Consider the following 22,767-nt stretch of genomic DNA (forward strand, 5'->3'; position numbering starts at 1 on the left):
GTGAATAAACATTGAATTTTCAGCCGTGAAATGTAAGGATTACAAGCATGATATTAAACAGCAGGCGTTGTTAACAACAATTTAAGTGTTTTATTAAACCATACATTGCCATACAAACAGAAACAGGTCATAAACGTCATATAAAACTTTGAATACATGAGAATGGTACAGCAATCATAGTTTCAAATAGTGCAATAATTAACAGCAACGTCTATCAAGATTGAATCTATAAACTTGTAAATTTACAAATGTTGTCCCTTCGTAAGACTAGATCAACTTCTATGATACTGTAGTAGATTTGTGTCGGTAAATGGTCTAAAAAATAGGCAGTCAATATGTATATAGGTATGTTCTAAAACTCGGTACAACTAATTCGGATATTTCGTTCGTTAAAGAGGTAAAGTCTTTTCGTGTATCCTATACGACTCGTATCTAAAATCTGAAAATACAATACTGGGCTGTGTCTCTTTCTCTCTACGGGCTCGGATCGCTATTCGATTTTGATATTGAGTACCATCTTCTTCTTCTTCTTCTTCTTGTTCTTTTAAACATTGTACGTCGGTATTATTCCTTTCACATAGATGTGCTTGTACTGCTCGAAGCGTTTAAATAAATCTAGTAAAAATCATCATTTATTACGCAAGTACCATTAGAATATTGTACAAGCAGATAAAGCAATCTTCCGACAATTTTATGTTTCGTTATCAGTCCTGAAACAATTTCTTCTGCCTCAATCGATATTCTGTAGGTGTAAGCATGCCCCTGAAAGATAAAACAATATTTTGTTTATAATTTCGTTTAGTACGATTAGTACGATAATAATTTACATAATTACTAAACTGCGGATTTTATGCATTTATGACAAAAATAGATGGAAGAAACTTCTAAGAAAATCTATATATCATTTTCAACTTACTAAAATAATTTAAAAAAGAGAGGAATTTCTACACAGTTCCTATTCCACACTTTGTATGGAAAATTTACAGACTAGATTATAATGTAAGAACTTAGTTAGTCACTTATTTATTAATTTTCATTTTAAGAATGCTTATAAACATGACTACTATACAGGGTGTCCTGAAAATGTTCTATTTCCTTGGAAGGGGTGATCCCTGACGCAATTTGAAGTAGCTTTTTCCTTTGTGAAAATGTTCTTTGCGGCTTTTTAAAGGAGTTATTAGGGAAAAACACGGACCAATTAAAGCGCGGATGTAGCAAACGGATTCTATAGCCGCGCTCTGATTGGTCCGTGTTTTTCGTTAATAACTCTTTAATGAAGCCGCGAAGAACATGTTCGCAAAGGACAAAGTTGCTTCAAATGATCTCAAGAATTATCCCTTCCAAGGAAGTGCAACATTTTTGGGACACCCTGTATGCTCTGATTAATTATTGCTTCAAAGGTTGAATCGTTGCAACATAAATTAATGCTATGAGAAAATATTTTCGGTGAAAATTAACAATAATTTTGCAAGTACATAATGTTGTTTAGCATGTTTTACGATCGACAATATTTATCCTGACAATACATTCAGCTGTGTAGGGGTGTTCTTTTTTTGTTATATAATTATCTAATTATTTAAAAATAGCAACTGCATTGTTTAACAACCTAAATGGCATTTTTTAAAATAAATTGAAAATATGAATTCGTTTTCTTGTGTCTTCGGAGAATACGTATATGGAAAACTATTCTAGTATCTTCAAATATTAAAAATGAATCTTTCTGATTTAATTTAAATTTGCAAAAATATTTTCAATAGCATGAAGCAGCAGATTGACTAAAATAAAAATATTGTGTACTGTATATTTAAAGATCATGGCTTTCAGTGGCCGTTGCTCATTTAAGATTGTTATTTCGTTTCCAACTGTATTTATTCGTATTCAAACCTTAGAACAGTGTCGAAGGACACGCAAACGCCTTTATCACACATTTTTCTGTAAAGGTGCCAACATTCTTTCTCCTTATTCGTTTGAAACTGTGGTTCCGCGGGCGTCAGCTGTACTTGTTGAGCAGTTTCTCTCGAAGCTGCCGCAAATATCTGCTTCACCTACAAGTTTCAACAATTATGTCATGGCAATTTTGTGCGGAACTCGTTCTCGTATTGACCCTCCGACGGCGGTCTCCTGGTCTATTTTGACCCAGAGTATCAAAATCGTCGTGCATTTACTCAGCTTCTAATGAATTAAATAAATAACTGTTGCGTTAAGATCGATAGGAAGATGAACGTGTCTAGAAGAAGTACCTTGGAAAATGTGTTTTAAAAAATTGATAAATAAAACAGTGAATGGTCCTAAGCATCCTCAATCGTACAGGGTGCGACTGGACGGGTAGTACAACAGGGCAGGGTGTGATTCTACACGTAAAAATACGTTGGAAAGAAGAAATAACATTTTCTTATTTTTCGAGAACATCGAACTTCACGCTAAACCTACTACGAAATAAAATAAACAATCTATTAAGTACCACGATTTCTTGTTTTACAATTTCTGAAATTATAGAGATACTTTCATGGTCGAAGAATTGTCGAAGAAAATACTTTGTCATTTTTGGAAAGTACATAATATGCACCTATTCGCTTTTAATACTTAGTAGGTTCAGTCGGGTTCGCGCATTTTACGCGAGAAGTAGAATTGGTTGGTCATGACAAGACGCGCCGGACGATTTCTATCGAAAACGAGGTGTTAAACTAAAAAAATGTTATTCCTCTTTTTCGTCTTATTTTTGCATGTAAAATGATCGTCTCTACCCGGTTGTATCACCCGTCCAGTTACACCCCGTGTAGTTATAAAAATGGTCCGCCGTTCGAGGGTTAAATAAGCTATTTCTCATACATTTGTTGTAGAATTATTCGCAGGAGTTTTCGCGTGTTGCGTAAACGTTTCTATTTTCTGTGAAACGATCCTCGGCGATTCCTGTATTTTAATTTTCGGCGACATCATTTGTTTCTCCATTTCTCTGTAACGGAATTACACATCTATATAGTCCTGTCCTACGAACGAAATGCGAATCTACAAAAGTACACGTTGGTAGTCGCCCTAATTCGAGATTGCTCGAACTAATCGAAGAAACGATTTCTCATCGTTCGGTCGTTTTCGTGGTCCTTGACTAAAAAAAGACCACGTATTACGAAAACTATTAATACATTTCGTTCACGTTCGTACCATCTGTTTCCATTATCTTATAACTGCTTATAGTTCTACTATTCGTTCCACCGATATCTGAATTGTGTTGCAGATAAACAAAATTGTCATCGCAGTTACATGTTGTCGCAAAGAATCTTGTTACGCACGGATATGGTAAAGCTTGGTGGTAAAGCTTATTGGTAAAACTATCAACAACCAAGCACATAATAGTTTGTCATCACAAACTTGTTGTACATTTTCTGGTAAAATGTATCCGACAGATTAGTAGGTTGATTTTTCAAAATATCAAAAAACAAAGATCGACTTTCTCAATAAAGTGGTTTTATTAGTTAAAACAGAAAATGGAGACTATTGTAGGAGATTTTATTATTGCAGATTAATTTAATTTAATTTTCTCACCTATTTATGATATACCGAATCGTACTTATTGTAAATGAATAAAACGCACAACCTTGCAATTATTAGAGTTTGTGGAAAAAATGAATGCAGTACATTCTCGGTTGTTATTTTTTCATCTCACTTTTTTTCATGTATAGGTGCCTTTCTTTTTAGAGGAAATAAAATTTTATTTGTTGTCATCAATATCTAATTATTGAAGTAAATGTAGTTGTACAAAGAATATAAATATTCTTTTCTCTTCTGTGACATTTTTGGGAACTAAGACGTTCTCCCACAAGAAGATATCACGGCAAGCGGTTAGCAACGAAGTCGTAAACTAAATTAAAATACTCATATGTTTTTATTTCCACTTTTCATTTATGTCGTTGTATTTTTGCCTTTTAATTTACATAATTGCAGTCGATTATGAATCTTTGAAATCTAGATGTGCAGTCAGGGTGATGTTGCACAAGTATTGGAGTAGGTAACTGGTAAGTTGTTGCTAGATACGTTGTTAAATACAGGATAGCACGATTCTTAGTATTTCGTGAGTCACTCTTCGATAAGCTTTTGGTGTTCTTACCTGCTTGTAAGTCATACCACGAAGAGAATGATTTACTGGGATTTCTAACTAAAATTGGATATAAGGAGATTCATTTTACATTATAACAACGAGTCAGATTTGCGATCAAGATTTCGAACAGAATCTACTAAATTACTGAAGGGTGTTGTGCCCCCAAACCAAATTGAATTTGCAATAGGCCATTCGATAGCTTATCCGAAGAAAATACCTTCTACCAATTTTCAACCATATATGTCGACATGGGGGGTAGTAATAGAGTGACAACGAAAATCAAGTTTTTCTGTAATTTCTCTTATCCTCTGCAATTGGAAATTCTGAAAAATCAGGCATATTTTAGCTATTAGAATGCACATCTATGAATTTTTTCAGAATTTTTAGCTTACCGAATTTTGGCTAAACCGAATTTTAAAAGATAAACAAATTTTGAAATGTTGATTTCTTGTACAAGTTATGAGATACTACGTTTATATTTTTACTGTTTTAGCATCTGGTTATGGTTGTTAACATATATTTTTTCAGATTTTTCAAAGTGGGTGCACATAGTTAAAAAAATATAAAACCGCTATTTTTTAGCTTTTCCATGCTTGTACAAGTTCTATGTTCATATGACTCATAATTAATTTCTTAAATGGATATTATACATCAAATTTTAAATAATATACAAGCATTTTGTCCTCTTTATCCGGCTACACCCTTTGTATGTTATTAATTTCCTTTAAACCGAAATAAAATTCGTTTCTGTTGTTATTAATATATAGTTGTTGGAGAATGCATGGACATATAATAAATACGAACTTTCTTATTCATTCGAAGAAATGATGCGCACCAAAGGAATTATAATAATAATAAAATAAATCGTAGTGCAAAAAATAATTAATAGAATTACAAGAAACAGAAGATAATTGATTCCTTCTCTTAATAATTTTAATGTGCAGTAAAATAATGTAACGATATTCTGCAATTCTTCTGATGTTTTTACTCATATGTATTTCAGCTATTCAGTTGTTGAGTGATTAGAAGAGACCGGAGTATGCCAATACTTTTTCGCCCCAGTCTACATCATCGAATGGAATCGATTTACGTCTGTCGAAGGCGAACGATAGGATCTAGATTTTATCGGGCACAGTGTTCGGGACAATGCTAAAAAGTGCAATTTTCGAAGTATGAAATCTGTAAAAATTTTTCTTGTAAAACATTAGTAATCTAATGTAGTTTTTAATTGATTTTATTTGATTTCCGATAAACCGACAAAAGAATTGTTCAAACAGAAGTTGGCCAGTGATTATACGGTAATAAATTGCAATAAAAAGAAAAAATAGCAGAAAGATTGTTATTCGCTAAAAGAGATAAAGATCAGTTCAATTCTTTTTAGCAACATTATATATTTTCTTCATCAATCGATATACCTTCGTGTCCTCTTTGAAAAAGTATTAGGGGTATTGGGTCGAAAACGGATTAGTTTCGAAGTGATTAATGTTCTGTCGACTTCCATAAGAGTTCGACAGTGTGCCGCGTGCCGCACAATGGGCAATTTGGACGAAATCGGATTCAAAATCAAAGAACTTTCGATAGGAATGAGGTAGAGCGATGAAATTTTTTGGCAATGATAGCTGCAACTTTGTAGAATATGGGAAAAATAGGGAGATTATTACCATCCAATCATTTCAACGAAAAAATTACTTCATTAGTTTTTGTCACAAAAATCTATTTTTTGCAAAATCCTGAGGTCGTAGACAAATTTTGAGACCAGATTTGAAATCAGCGCGAAAAAATCTATGGGAAATGATGTATATCATGTTAAAAAAAAAATTGTTTCCGCGCGTGGTATTGGAAAAACTAAAATTTTCTTGAATTTGTGCGCGTTTAACGAATTTTCTCGAGGTTAACAAACGTTCGTACCACAATCTCTCTATTTTTCCCATATTCTACAAAGTTGCAGCTATCATTTCCAAAAAATTTCATCGCTCTACCTCATTCCTATCGAAAGTTCCTTGATTTTGAATCCGATTTTGTCCAAATTGCCCACTGTGCGGCGCCCGAAGAATCGTATGGGTTTCATACTTACGATCGTGACGGGGTGCTACGCGTCTTCAGAAGCTTTCGCTTTTTGTCGTGTAAATCACCGATAGGCACAGCCAGGCATCTCTTTTCGCGGTCAGTCAACGGGACGTCGTGGGCCTCCTCGGCATCGTGAATCAATGCGAGGACAGGAAGGGCCAATCCAGGGATGTCTGTTCTCCAAGGCGGTGTTTCCCCGGTCGACGAGCAACCACCGTTTCCACGGTGGTTAACGATCGCGAGCCGGGGCTGTATTGTTTTTTTCTCCTCCTTCGCGAGGGGTTGTTGCTCTTTTGGTGGATCCTCGTCGAACGAATCCCTCTGAAAGGAAACTATGCCACCGGCACCACCCATTAGTACAGCGGTGGGCAGAAGTATTGGCAGAGTACGAAATTTCATATGCATATAATAACACTTACATTATGTAAAAAAAGTGTACTCGGAATTTGTGAACAAAACACAAACTACTTATCTATAAAGTAATTATATAATAAATATATTCGAGAGAAATTATACATTAAATTGTATATGTTAAATGAAAATATTTAAAATGTTTATTACTTCATGTTACATGTACAGGGTGTTCATTTGAAAACTTTCCAGCCGAATATCTCGAAAAGTATGAAAGATATTAAAAAAGTGTAAAACACGTGTCCAAGGATTTCGAGGGGGGTAGTATCAGTTTTTTATTTGGGTGGCGTTTTCAAGGTTATTTGAAGGTCAACTTTGTTTTTTCAAATGGAAACCTATATTTTTTATTGTGGCATCTTATTGTACGCAAAAAGGCCAGCAATTTTCGTAGGATACTTTTTTTTTATATTTGTCCCGTTTTAGACTGTGGATCTGTATGCAAAATAAAATTGTCATGCAGCATTTGTAAGAAAGCTAAATAGAAATTTACTTCTTCTGTTAATAATATCAATTCTTTGGATATACCGTGCCTACTGTTTTTGCAATAAATCCATAAAATCTGCTGTCTAATTATCACTCGCTGAGTAAGGACGAAATTTCACACTCACGTTTACTTATTATAAGTATCTTATTTACATGTATGCAATCAGATCCTTTTTTCAAAAAGAAAAGATAGCCTTTTAGACACAGATAGATTGGTCTGTCATATGTTTCTGATTCTGGTTATTTAAAATCCACGAGCAAGATAGAAGCTACGGCATGATACTGCTGCATGATAACAGTAATGAGGGGTTCCATTTTAAATAAATCACTCGATTGCATTTTTATATCGTACCGTAAGGAATCGATTCGGTCGAATCAAGGTAATATCAGCCCTGGAATTTTATAGTCACGATACGTATGTTTACCAAGTAACCTGATTTAGCGGGACGGCAATCACAACACCGTTTACCGAAAACTGGGCCAGACGATAAATGAGCCTATTAATATTTTCCACGAACTATTTTTTTCCTTTCGTCTGTTCGCCACGAGTTCGCGTTCGTAATGAAGTTCGATCATTTGTGCCGGCCGCTAGGCTGTTCGAAACGAAACAAAACGACTGAAAGACACAACGAGAGGGTCATGGATGATTCCAGTTTAGAAGTTCTTTTTGGTCTATGTAATTGAATAAAGGAAAGGTAAAATCTCGTACAAAAATAACATAGAGTTTTAACTCTTTGTTAGAATTAACTCGAATCGTTATTTTTTCGTTGCATTGCTTCTTGAGATTCCTTAACAGGTTCAAGTCTTTTCTTATTCGTAGTACTTATTCGTAGACAAACCAGTCTATATCAATTAATAACCTCGAATTTTATTGCTTTATGGTTTTATATTGCATTAACTGCTAGGTTATTAGCGACATCATAATGCAGGATAGGTTACGTTATTTAATTTATCCGTTTGGTTTCCTTAATCAATTGTTAGAATTAAATTTACTTCTGTCCATCCGGTTTCTTGACTTGCTTAATTGTTTTAAATTAACTAAATTTTCTATCTTCTGTTGCAGTTTTCTCGCTTCCGTTACGTTACGGTAAATATTTATAAAACTCTCATTGCTGCTTCAAAATAAAATATCAGTTTGTAAAAATCGTGATAGTTATCGTACACATTCCTATTTAATCATTCTTTTGTTCGCCACTGTAGTTCCAGACAATACATATACACTTATCGAGCACTCGATACCTCGATACCTCTTTTATTGTTGATTCATTATTGCAAGTCGATTACACGGTGCGAGTTTCAATGAAATATTTCGATTCAGGGTCAGTGGTGTAATCTATAGAGAGAAGAAGTTTGGTCGATTTAACGTGTTCAATCCTATTGTCTTTACGAGTTTCATGTCGTTGCGCGATAGAACTTCTCCTTAATTAGCATTGCTATACAAGGTAGACCAATACGGCACTTGACTGCGAGTCTGCAATAGTTTGAAATATTTATTTCAATAATTTTGTTTATATCGTGAAGCTATCATTCATGGAAAAACCGCGATAAACTGAATGTTGTTACGTTGAACATTTGATCTTTATCCAAAACTAGCAAAAAAAAGAATCTAATGTAGCAAAAATTTATTTATTTTGTTCATGTCTAAAACATTGGATCCATTTTGTTAACATAGACTTGTTAATGTTTCGATGTTGTTATCTGTGATGTCACCACAGTTCTCTAATACAACTATGCTTTCCAATCTGACCGTAAATAACGTATTATCAATAATACGTTACGTGTTAAGAATACAAAAGAAATAGATTGCGTTTAAAGATTAAAGAATTATTTAAAGAATCCTTCAAATGCATAATTAATTTTAAATATTCTACAATTATTTTAGGATGTATAATTATTTCGAAGTATTGTTACATTTCTCCCAGGAATTTGTCTAGGATCGTTATAACCTGTAATTACTGACTCACCCTGTATGCACGAAAGGTAGAAATCAGGGTGTTCAAAGATCTATAGCATAAGTGTGAGAGATACGATCAGGAATTTCCAGATTCTAGCCATAGTTAGCATTTCTCGCGAGAAGTATTTCCTAAGGTGTGAGGATATAAATAAAGGAGGTGAAACGGTTTCAATGATAACAGGGAGGATTTATCGAGGGCAAAACGCGTGCCTCAAATGTGAAACAGAAAATTATTTATATTATTGAATACTTGCAATGCCAAAAATTAATGACTTCATTGAATTTTTACAAAAGATTTACTAACTGAATCTCTATAATCAATGAGCGTTTTTCTAAAGATTTTCACGGTCTTTGAACGATGAAGAATAGATTTAATAACAGGAGCTAAAATTTTCATTTTTGCACATGTATAGTTCCTTGTCATACAGAATGTAGAATTGAATTTACGTTTATTATGAAAACGTTAGTAAAAAATTACTATGATATCGAAGAATAAATTTGTTTTTGGATTATAATAATTGTTGGAGGCTTCATTAATGTACTGTTTAATATTTTATATTTCGTATGGCAATTGCTTTATGTGTACCGCAAAATGATTGAAGAAATATTTAAATATGAATGAAATAATAATTTTATAGTACACAGAAATAATATTACTTGTTTGAAACTTTAGCGTTATTATTGAAGTCTTTAAATATGTCGAAAATAAATAAAATTCTTTTAATCGTTGCACCGTTTGAAATTACATGTACTTACTTTTGTTCTGATTAAATCCGCAGTGTCTAGTGATAAGAGAAGTTTGACAAGTGGAAACTTTTGATAGCAAGTGAGAGTATTTCTATAGTCCTACCGAACTGTCACAATTTTTCGAGCGGTGTCTTTCAAGCTGAATGAGATCGTGTAAAAGCTCGCGAGGCTAATGGATATGAAGTGCTCGTTGTTCTTCGTACACGGAACTTTTTCTCGCACTTAAGAACTACGAGGAATGACAACGACGGATATTTCGGAATTATTCGTGGCATGCGCAGCTCGCGTGTCTTGCGTCGCTTCTAATTAGCCCGTTCAATTATCATTACACGACTGTTCCTGCACGCGTGTGCGTATTATTAAATTCCTGCACGATATTCCCGGTTAAATGTTAGCACTGTCCTCGGTTACGTTATCCTTTTTCAGTATCTCCAAATAAAAGTTACATTTTATCTCGAAATTAAAAAGGCTTTTCATTTGCAAAAAATCGATTTTTTAATTTTATTTAACCTGTCCACTATTTATGTTGTGTTTTGTGTACTCGGAAAAGAAAAGATGACAAGCACTTTTTTTTAAACACAACCTTGTTCAAATGCAACATAATAAATAGATTTTATGCATTTATGGCAAGAACGGGCAAGTACAATTAAAAACAGTTTCAAAGCAATGAAACATATTAAAAAGATTTAAGGACATCGGTGTATTAGTTTCAGCGAAATAAAATAACTAAAAGAAGAAAGAAATTTTTATTTGGCTCCTGTGCCTTGCAAAAATTTTTAACTTTTCTGAATGTAATATTGCACAATTTCGCCAGAAAATGTTAGAACTCTATGTTCTGATGCGCGGAATTGAAACTTCCGTGCGCGCACTAGAATTTAAAGTTCTCCATCATTTTTTTTTTCGTCGAATTGTATAATATTACATTCACAAAGTTGAAAATTTTTGATCCCCTGAGTAGAAGTTTAACCCAAACATTTTTTATTTTGCGGAAAGGATCCGCAGTCTACTATCGAAAATATGGAATTTCCTTTAAACCGAAATAAAATTCTATTTTGCTGTTTTCAATGTGCAGGCATTGGGAGAGCACATGGGCATACAATAGACATACATGTCCTCCTGCTTCTAGGAAATGTGAATTACAAAGAAGCTCTGATCGTTGCGACCGTAAAATAAATCTTAGCGCAATGGGTTAAGAACTAAAGTGCTTCGTCGTGTATCAATTGAAACGTGACAATACAGTGCAGAGAAGTGCATCTGCAGAATTTGTGGAGTCCTTGAAGGATGTGCATAAGAATGGTTGGAACAATTTAAAGTTATTTTATTACTGTCACAATCGTTTTGATGTATTACATACGATCGGGAAAATGGCCACCGAGACACCCCCACCCCAATCTCTACGTTTTCATTCGAATTTTCCGGAGGCATTCGCGAAGGACATCTCGACAAAATCTGTCTTTAATTTTTCAATAAAACCATTTCGGTTACGTTCGACCTAGTTTCGAGCCGGTCGAACATGTAAACCTATAAAGTGCAGAGAAAGAAATTCTCATTTGGGTGCAAGTGGAAAGGCATCGTTCGCATTGTACCTGACTTAATGGGCTTCCTAGTGATTCTCGTGGCTGTATTCATCGACGTTTTGATGATCGACGTGGTGGGTAGTTTGCTGCGTAACTCGTCGATCAATTTATCATCTCTGGGCGAGTTCTCGGTATCGCTATCGCTATCCGCGGAGCTGACAAGAGACACCATTGTAACGATATCGATGGTTCTGGCGTCGCTCGGATTTTTCCCTCGACCGGTCGATCGGTTTCGCGGTTTCCCCTCGTCGTCATTTTTGCAGGATCCCGCGCCGTAAAACCGTTTCTTCACGCTTCTCGAACGCCTCTTCAAAGGCGCCGATCTTACCGCCCGTTGCGACGACACCTAGTCATATTCCCATTCGCATTCCTTATTTATTAACCCTTTGCACTCGAGTGGCGACTCTGAAGCGCGACTAAAAGTTGTTGTGGCATTATTTCAAAGAAATTAAAGAAAATATTACAGAATATTTGTTACATTACACTTTACAATTTATTTCCATAGACCACTAAACTTTTAAATATTATATGTGGAAATCGGATCAGTATCGTATGAATAAAATGAAAATATTCTAAGACGGAAGAAAAATTTCGAGTGCAAAGGGTTAATTGTCATTTAACACGTTCGCCACCGCCGTTTCCTTCGTTGCCCACCCCGAACAACAATATCTACTTCGCAAGACATGATAAAGTGCAAAACACAAGTGCTACCAAATGATCACAGTTTTCACTTAAATTATCATTTGTTTTGCTCTAAACAATGAAGTACACGAGAACATAACGAAAATATTTTGCATAAATGACATATCGAGTGTAAAAGGAATACAGTGGATTCTCGATATATGTCAACAACACGGGCCTTGCCAGCGACGTGTATCGTCCAAGCAGAGTTGTGCAAGAATTACAATTGAATTACAACAGGAATTATAATTACAAAGTAATTGAATTACGATTGTAATTCAGTTATATTGTAATTTATAAGTCAGATCTTTATTCAATTAAATTACAATGTAATTCGTAATTGCAATTGGAGTACAATTGTAAAATAATTCGTAATTAATTTACATAAAATAGCGATACGTATTATGAACGAGAACGAGGAATAGAAAATATGTACGCAGCATAGACAGCAAAAAAGTGTATGAAAGAAAAACGTAAAAGTATTTTAATTATATTGTATTTCAATTACACAACTGATTAAAATAATTAGTAATTGAATTAATTGAAAGGTTTGAATGATGTAATTCAGTTACGACGTAGTTGAATTACTATATAATTGAAATACAATGTAATTCTATTGTGTAATTGAATTGTTTCCACTCCTCGGCGTCCGAGGCCTCTCGAGATAATTCCGCGACGTTTATCGTCCAGGCTTTGGCGACATATATAGAGAAATTACTGTGTTCGCATTTATCAAATTTAAAAAAATTTGCCACGTGTTTGACTTGCTATCATAAGCGTTGGAAAGCTACGATTCGTTTTACGTGACTTTCAACAATGATGTCGAGTTAATAATCGAAATAAGTGAGAACGATCATATGAATAAGAAAATCGATTATCTTCAGCATCTCTGAACAATATCTATCTTATCGTTATGATCGTCAATAGAAATAATTGTTCACAGGAGATTTTTTAAAAGAATAATTGTACCTTTGTCGAAGCCATATCTCCTTCATGTATGTTATCTTTATTGTCCGCGCTGATGTTTTCTTTCTCGTTACGCTTTCCTGGAACCATCGAGCTAGGCGTGTCGATCACGATGCTCACCTGCAATCGATTGCTCGAAAGATTTCCCATGTGTCTTTGCGGCGGTGCCGAGCTGGTTCTTCGTGATTTCTGCTCGATCTTTTGATTTTCCATTTTCCTCGATGCCGGATGTTTCTCGTTTACCGAGCTGCATCTAATTAGGTTCGTACAAAAAGAATTGCGGTTTCAACAGTTCATACCTCTGCGATTTTTCTAAAGCGATGCCTTGTCTCCTTACGTTCGTACAGGGTAAGGGATCCAATTACTGCGGCGGTACCAATTACTGTGCCTATATTAGTTATACTTATTTTTAAATAATTCCTGAGATCATTTGAAGTAACTTTTTCCTTCGCGCAAATGTTCTCCGCGGCTTTATTAAAGAGTTATTAACGAAAAACACGGACCAATCATAGACATCTCCCCGCTGAGCGCGGTGTCGGCATTGGCTGAGTCAGAATCCGTCTGCTATATCCGCGCTTTGATTGGTCCGTGTTTTTCCCTAATAACTCCTTTAAAAAACCGCAGAGAACATTTTCACAAAGGAAAAAGCTACTTCAAATTGTGTCAGGAATCACCCTTTCCAAGGAAATACAACATCTTTGGAACACCTTGTACAACATACATATATACAGTGAATTCTCGTTACGAGTCAGTTCCGCCGTTCTGGTGACTGACTCTTATACGAAATCGGAGGTTCTCGCCGAGCGTCGCATTTGAAATACACAGGATAGTGACAAGAAGACTGAGAAAATGTCTTTTTGTGATACAATGTTGCACGGAGGAAAGAACAGCGAAGATCGAGAGCCGTCACCACCGAGGAGTGTGCCTCAAGATTGTTGGCTATATCGGTGTGAGACCAGAAGACCATTATTAATCCAATAACAAATATTCTTTATTTTTCGTTATTTTTTTATGAAACATTTACCAACATATTCGTGGTATTTTTCTGATTAAAATGAAACCAAATATTTGCTTGTGTAATGAGCGATGAAAGTTTCGAACGCAGAGAAAGGCAGCGTATGGGAAAGCCCGCGTGAGCGAAGGGCTTTAAATAAAAAATTTGACTTCTTTATTATTAATTATTTTTTTGATGAGACTTTTACCAATATATTTGTGGCATTATTCTGATTAAAATGATACCAAACGCGATATAATTCGGGTCATATTTACACGGATCACATTTCCGTTAATGTAATTGTAATGGGAAGTAACTTTCATCGTTCATTACACAAGTAAATATCGTCGGAATTATATCATATTTGGTTTCATTTTAATCAGAAAAATGCCAAAAATATGTTGGTAAAAGTTTCATAAAAAATAACGAAAAATAAAGAAGTTTTGTAACTGGATTAGTGGTGGTCTTCTGGTCTCACACCGATATAGCCGACAATGTTGTGGCGGCGACAGCTCTCGAGCTTCGGTCCCTCATCGCGGTGGTGTGGGTACTTCCACTGACTCCAAATTGTAAGGTTGGCACTGACTCGTAACGAGAATTCACTGTAGTAACTGATTTTAATGAAAAAAATGTAATTTTTTTTTTTAAATATTTATTATGCTTCGAAAATAAGTATAATTAGTGTAGGTACAGTAATTGGTCCCCGCACAGTAATTAGGTCGCTTACCCCCTAGTACATCAATCGAAAGTGTAAATCTATCGATTTGTCTTTTATCGCAACTGTTTATTACTGATTCATCTTTGCTGTCAAAGTTAAAATGTAGAAAAAAGCGTTTGGCCGGGCGTCTATTAATAATCATATAACTGGACACTGGTTTCAAAAATTCCGCGACACAGAAAGAACATCCGAAGAAGTTGCAAAAGAATTACAGTTTTCTTTCGATATAAGACGACGACGGTTTTCTCGCAACAAGAAAATCTCTATCCCCTCTTGTTCTTCTGAACTTCTTCAACGAAAGATACCGACCACATTATGGTCCGTCGGACAACTTTATGGGAACCATAAACTTCCGATCCAGTCGAGGAGCAATATCAAGCCAAAGAGGCAAACTGGTCCGCAATACAGTGAACTCTCGATATATGTCAACAACACGGGTCTTGCCAGTGTCATGTATCGTCCAGGAGACATACTCGAGCCGTATATATCCCGCGATAGTGGGAACAATTCTGCGACGTTTATCATCCAGGCCTTGGCGACATATATAAAGAAATCACTGTACGTCGAAAGCCGCCCCGAGCCATCGCATCGTCTTATATCGAAAGAAAACTGTATAAGTTGATGACACAACAGTAATTCGACGTTTAGCTCAAATTGGCAAATAAAACAAAGTTCAAGAACAAAAACCGCAATTATTTTTCCACCAACCTAATAGCTTCCGACGTTTGTCTCGTCAATGTATCTTCCTCGTTTGTGGAGCCATCTTTGTTTTCCACCGGCGTCGCATCCGCTACAGTAGTCCTTTTAATCGTCGAAACAGTCGTTTGATTACCATCAGTTGTCTTCTGTATTACTTTATTGTCCGCCGGCGGATCTTTGTTTTCGATTACAACTTTAGCGCGCGTAGTTCTGTCAGTTGTCGAACTCGCATCGCTTTGCGCGTTGTCTGTTGCTTCTGGACCCGGACTCGGTGCATCCGTTTCCGTTTTAACGGAAGGCGCGACCTTCTCCACCATCGAATTCCATTTGTACTCGGATCTTATCGGATCGAGGAACGCTCTGTTCGCGCCGCTGTGAAAACTAGCCCGTTTTTCCTTCGCAGACAGGAAATCGTTCCTCGATGTTTTTGCACCGGCTGTCGGCGAATTCTCGATTTTGACCGATGGTGACGTTGAGGAGAATTCGGTAGCCATCGGTGCTGTTTTCTTGACGTTGGATGGCCCGGAAGTACAGTCATCGATGTTCGAACGTCCTGACATCAGCTTTAAAGAGAGAATGCGCATAGGTGATATTGGAAGTTCGTCGGTGGATACGAAACCATGTGAATAAAACATTTCGCGTGCTTGCAGCCTGATTTATGATTTATCAAATAAAGCAGTGAGCGAGCCACTTGAAGTCTCTTATACCGGGTGATCGGTGGCTGGCGGCATGATCGAAAAGCCGATCATCCTTTATACATATTATAACAAATCAATTTAATTATGGCGACCCAGATGTTATTATACAACATCGTTCAAATATTATTGCTTACATTGTAAGAAAAAAATGTTTGTTTCTCTCTCCTATTCCGAATATGCATCGTTGAAGTCTCCCAAGCCTAATGTTAAGCTTAATGTCATTTTAACAGCAAGGTCCACATAAACGGTGTTTATTTCAACGGTATGGTTCATTAAAAATGTAAATTATTATTTTTGCCATGACGTATACATTCTAATTTAAATGGAAATCGAATCCCAACGAGCTTCGCCCATTCGTTTTTAACGTTTCTTTCAAAGTTTAATAATACGCATCAAGAAGAGATTTAGTTGTTTTATTTTTGTTACGTAGATCAGTGATGAGCAACCCACGGACTTAATATTAATATTAAGTACTTAAACATACTATCAAATAATTTTAGTTTGTTGGACGTATGTTCATTATTTCTTACAAAGATTTGCAATAGAACGTCTTTTTTTATTTGATCTATTATTTTTTATTATTAGCTAACAATAAATTAATGTTGAGGAAAATTTGCATAAAAGTTTTTATGCAATCAAAAATAAAGGTGACTACAATTTTTGTTATGAAATCGTATAATTTTTTTTATACAAATCTATATGCGTCTTTGTACTCTCTTCGAAAAGTATTGAAGTACTTATGGCGAAAATTGAATAGTTTAGAAGTTATAATTCTTGTCTCGAATGGCCGCGGGCCGCCGCACAGTGCGAACAAATGGCCTATTTTTCGGCACTTCCCTAAATTTGGTTACTAATGTATATGTATTGTAAATTATTCACAGAAAATGAAATTTAACAATACAACTAATAAATTTAAAAAGAAATAACAAATTTTTCACAATAGATCCTAAAGGAAAAGTATGGGCACTTCTTAAAAAGTTTATAAAATTAAGAGTAGCAGTTAGTTGCAAAGAAAACTATAAAATTCTTGAACTATAACTATAACAAGTAATATATGCGAATATGTAAGAATCTCAGGGTATATTTTGCCGTTTTTGTTATATGTTAATGTGAAGTGTTATATGCAAGTAATAAATAATACCACCGTTGAAAATTTATACAAAAAATAAATCTACTGTATTAAATGCAAAAAGAATGCATATACCTTGGTGAGGACTTTCCATTATACAGAATTATTATTGCAACATTCGTCTACAATTAATGTATTATTTTTCGATTTTTGGCACTCTAGAGTGTGCGACACATGGCAAAATTTTTTCACAAAAATCTACATTCGGTTACTAATGCACATGTAATGGTAATTATTCATAAAAAATGAAATTTAACAATAAAATTAATAAATGACACCAAAAATTAACAATATTTATGCATAAAAATTACTGTTAAATGATTATTAATATCAATTTCCTCCTAATATGCAGTTTTCCTAAAGGAATTTATCGTACATCGTGATATACGTTGCTCATCACTGACATAGACAATGTTCATTGCTCCGAAAAATTTACGGTAAACTTTTAAAGCTCCGTATTGATTTTATCGAGCGTACAATTTTGAGAATATTCGTATTTCATTTTGTTTCACGACTTTTTCAAATATTTTGTTGACTTAGACTTGCATCAGCTTCTTTGCATTATTTACTTACATCTTCCTGCATTTCTCTCGAATCACTTTCCCCCGGCCCCTCCGTCGTCTTCGTGTCCTCTGAAATTTCATTTTCTCTCTCCATTGCGACCTTTTGCATTTCTTCGTGAAATTCTTCTTGAAATTTGTCTATCGATAGATTATTATCTCTTATCAGAACCGTGTCCGATTTCGCCGTAACGATTTCGTCTCCTTTTCTCCCGTAGACTTCACTGAAACTCGTTCGTGCATCTAATCGTCGAGTCTGTTTATTGCGTGTCATGGGACACTTGTCGGAAGGAGGTATTTTCGCTTGATCCCCATTGTTTCTCTGCAACGACGATGGCGGGCTGGCGATGGACCCGTAGCTGGACATCTCCGAGTCGCATCTCTCTTCCACGGTGCCATGAGCCAAGACAATGTTGATGTTGGTTTTGTTCTCTTCGCGGTGCTTCCAAGCTAGCCTCAATCGTTCTGCTAATTCCTGCCTGGAACAGAGGATAGGTGGCTTCTCGACGCCGACGTAACCCCTGGACTTTCCGGTCGACGGCCTGGTACGTCCAGGAATCTGACGGGCCACCACTTCCACTTGCTCGAGCTCTTTCTCATTCTTCCGGTGATTCTCGGTCCAGGCCACGCGCACCTAAAGTACAGCCATAAATCAAACTTTTATGGAATTCATTAGACAGTAACCTGTAGATTGTGTTATTCGGATTACACAGCGGCGGCCGCTTACGTTCGTACATACAAGACGTACACTTAGTGTTCCTTCTCGAGAATTCTTTTTTGAGAATTTCTCGAGAAATTTTATAATTGATTATTTCTCGAGAAATTTAAATCTAGGAAAATTCTTATGAATCCCATTTATTTTATAACATATAAATTCTTAAATTCTCTGAAATTCTTATTTAAAACTTTAGAAAAACTGAATACTGAATTGAGTAATGAGTTTCTTGTTGCTATTAAAGAAGAAATATCTAAAAGAAGAGACAAGATTGTTGTATCCCTTATAAAATATCTGCATAATCCAGAGTCTCTGCAAAAAGATTCAGAAGATACATTTTTTTATTTAACATCCAAGGCAGATACGTATAAAATGGCAAAACAAATTCTTAGCAGACTTTTTGGAAAATATAACAATGATTCTTATGGAAATAGTGAAAAACTTTCAGATTCTCAGAATGAGGAACTGTCACTGGAAAAAACAGTTAGAATTAGAAATTGCAGACAGCCTTCAAGAATTTAGTGTCAAGAGTTTAGCGGCAGAAGAAAATAAATTCCGGACTCTCACAAAGGAATTCTAAATTTTTTAGTCCACTGGAAAAAGGACATCCAATCTTCAGCAACTTTTGGATGTTCTGTATACGATAAAGCCAACATCCACATAAAATGAAAGAAATTTTTCTACGGCTACAGATTTTGTTACAAAAAAAAAAAAGAAGTAGATTGTCTGATTCTACATTAGACGCATTATGCTTCTTAAGAAGTCATTTCAAAAGAAAAGCGTAATGTTTCACTTTATAAAAGTTTGGTAAAAGTTTCCCAATATTTTTTTATTTTATTAAAAATTCTCGAGAATTCTCGAGAATTATCGAGAAATATAGTCTTATTTCTGATTTCTCGAGAAATGAAAAATGTTGAGAAATCAGGAACACTACGTACACTTCAGTGTGTAACTGCAGTATTCTCTCCGTAATTGTCGCATCGTCGGGACTGCCGAGTCACAGTTATGGAAGAGCTACTACACATTCTTTGTACTGCGCCGAACGCAAAGAGGGACAACGAGGGACCGAGGTTCGACGCTTCGACTCTCTGCCTCTCTTTCTTTTCCGTTCGCCGTCCTCTTTCGCGATCGAAACTTTAATCGCTTATTGCACGAGTAATTATAATCGTAACTAATTGCAATCTCACCGATACTCGACCCCGTCGCTGGCTCCGGTTGTCGAGCGTGTTTACTCCTAGACTGGTTCCAACGGGGATTTCCCCAGTCGCGGGGATAACGTTTTGACAGTTACGGTAGAGATCTTCTCGACAGTTACGGAGAGAATACGGTACAGCGCCATCCATATTTTTAAGATTTTTGAACTTTGGAAAAATCATTCAGGAAAACCAAGTGTACGATATGAGAAAGGATAGATCGCGAACTTCAGGTATAAAAGATATTCCAGTTGTCTGTGTATACAGGGTGTCCCAGAAAGACTCTAGGAGAAAGAAAGGGGCGATTCCTGAGGTAATTCTGAGCACCTTTTTCGAGTTATCAACGAAAAACACTGACCAATCAGAGCGCGGCTACAGTGAACGGGTCCTGCTGAGCGATCACATTGAGTAAAATAGATTCAAATAAAAGTTAATTCTTCACAAGACATTCTTCTTTGAATGTCTGTTACAATCTAATTGTTAAATAGTAAATCGGTATAACTATCTTTAGGTAGCTGACATTAGGCTTGACTTTAGGTAGCTATCTTTGGGTAGCTGACATTTTCCAGACAATTTGTGGCACATAAAAACACTCTTCTAAATTTATCGTTATCCGTGACTAATATTTTTATTTATTGTAAATGTTCGACTCTAATTAATTCTTGGAGGACGACGCGACGGTTGATCGTCGCGTCTCGTTGGTTTATTTCCGTATGATGTTAGGGGATGTCACCGGAATCTGTTGGTAATTTAGACTATTCGATATTTTCCATAACTATTCTCAAATTCTAAAAAATAAACGATAAAGTATGATAGTGTATCGTATCTAATAATTAGACTGCGGATGTTTATGCAATTTGCAATTTTTAATGTAACAGCTTTTGTAGATCTGAAATAAATAAAAATCGCGCCAAATTCTGTCAAGTTTTATATTCTAGATTCTAGAATGTTTTGAACATTTTCAGAAGCCATAAACGCCTAAAGATCCGCATTCTACTAATAATAGTAATTCGACCACGTGCAATAAATTTTTAAATATTCTTGAATTTAAAAATTATTTTTAATTATTTTCAAAAAATAAAAAATATTATATTTAAATAATATTTAATATGATACAATATTAAATTAAATATTATATTTAATATTATATTTAATATTATATTTATATTTAAATATTTTTAAATATGGTATGATGTCGTCCTTGAGGGGGTTAACACGTAATATAAAAGAGTCTACTAGATATTATTTGAGAGTGCCAGACGCATATTTCATATCGTACCTTAGGTCTCTCGAAACCATGTTTACCGGTGCCATGTTTCCCACGTGGAAGAGGACTCGCGCAGATCTGCAAAGATTTGTCATCCTCCGCTGACCGTTGTCTTCTGATTTGTTGTCGGCGGGGTGCGGGTGGTTGCAAAGACAATTGCCGGACTGGTCTTGCCGATTTCCCGGGCCCTGACATTCCGATTCTCGAATAGACCCACGAAGACTACATTCTAAATCAATTTCATTCGCGCTGGTCGTCAGTTATGTGCATCGAAGAGAGTAGCCAACTCTCGTTCTCAGTTGTATGCGTTTTGAAAAATCGCAGTTGTAAAGTGAGAAAAGGTAACATAGAGTTAATTGAAGTGATCGGTTCGATCTGTTTGCTTGAGAGGATCGGTCAGAGGTAGATTCTAGCCGACGCGACGCGACATATGAATTAGGGGTTGATACTTACTCGACTAGTTCGCGATCAACACAGAGGACTCGTGAAACAAAGGCACGACGGATGAACTTCCATCGTGGTGGCAGCGCAAGCGAACGCCGACTGACTAACTTCATCCATTGCCCTCTGACACGATCGTTCACCACCACTGCCATTTCACCGATCCACCATCGTGTTACGTCCCTACTACTAACAATCGGTGCTCGTGCGTACTGTCAGCCACCAACACGTCTTTGCTTCCACCCTCGCCCACCGAGTGGGGTAGTTGAACGATGTATTGCTCCCTTTAATTTGAACGATGTCCGATACCACCACCATTCTACCACCATTCTATATCGTTACTTTCGTTCCTCTGTGCATGTACATCCGAAGCAACCTCGCCGACAAGGTAGTCGAACCCACTCACCTACACTGTCATAAGCGAGGCCGGGGTCAAAACTATCAGGGAACGAAAGTAACATTTCAAATCGTTCAAAATCTATCACTTCGTCCAGTGAAGCGTCTGCCATTATTAGACTGCGGATCTTTATGCAATAGAGAAACGTCCCACCTCGATTGCAACAAACAGGAATTCATTAGACATCCATTTGCATTAAAACATTGGCAATAATGTAACAATGTTCTTTAAATTAGTTTTATATTTTCTGTTTCTGTTTTATATTTACTGTTATTTTATGCAAGATAAACGTTGCCTACCTCGATTGGAACACAGAAATTCAGTAGACATCCATTTTTATTAAGGAGTTGGAAATAATGTAACAATATTCTTTAAATTATTTTTATATTTTCTGTTTTATATTTACTGTTATTTTATGTAAGATAAACATTGCCTACCTCGATTGGAGTACACAGAAATTGAGTAGACATCCATTTTTATTAAGGAGTTGGAAATAATGTAACAATATCCTTTAAATTATTTTTATATTTTCTGTTTCTGTTTTATATTTACTGTTATTTTATGCAAAATAAAAATTTCCCACCTCGATTGCAACAAACAGAAACTCAGCAGACATCCATTTTCATTAAGAGGTTGGAAATAATGTAACAATATTCTTTAAATTATTTTTATATTTACCGTTTCGTATTTCATAAAATAAGTTATTGTCTTATAATATTATCAAAAAATATTTTAACTAATTCTTTTGAGAAGCAACAATGTAACATTACAAGGAAGTTCTTTTTTAGTTCTCGAAACTGATGAATCTTTGTTAATTATTGTCGTAAAGAGATTTAGTAAATTCGTTGTTACCATTCTATTACATACCTGTTTGAACGAGCATAATTGTTTCGTGCTATACTTTGCCTAAATGTGCGCAATTGAGTTCTAAAAGTATTTCGAACAAAGAGGATTTTGTTTTTTGTTGAAGTATCAGT

The 22,767-nt window shown here is 35.6% G+C and overlaps 1 protein-coding gene across 1 annotated transcript; it reads right to left on the minus strand.

Moving 5' to 3' along the window:
- Positions 1-417: 417 nt before the first annotated feature.
- On the minus strand, positions 418-22,026 carry LOC143358655 (uncharacterized). The gene is made up of 10 exons (XM_076795954.1): positions 21,406-22,026; positions 20,965-21,181; positions 17,791-18,411; positions 15,400-15,953; positions 12,983-13,232; positions 11,342-11,678; positions 6,168-6,492; positions 2,830-2,953; positions 1,885-2,045; positions 418-762 (listed from the first exon to the last, which is right to left on the minus strand). The coding sequence occupies exons 2-10, from the start codon at positions 21,145-21,147 to the stop codon at positions 705-707; spliced, it is 2,613 nt and encodes an 870-aa protein (XP_076652069.1). The 5' UTR covers positions 21,148-21,181; positions 21,406-22,026; the 3' UTR covers positions 418-704.
- Positions 22,027-22,767: the final 741 nt, after the last annotated feature.

This window comes from Halictus rubicundus, chromosome 11 (assembly GCF_050948215.1).
Source record: "Halictus rubicundus isolate RS-2024b chromosome 11, iyHalRubi1_principal, whole genome shotgun sequence".
NCBI classification, from domain to species: Eukaryota; Metazoa; Arthropoda; class Insecta; order Hymenoptera; family Halictidae; genus Halictus; species Halictus rubicundus.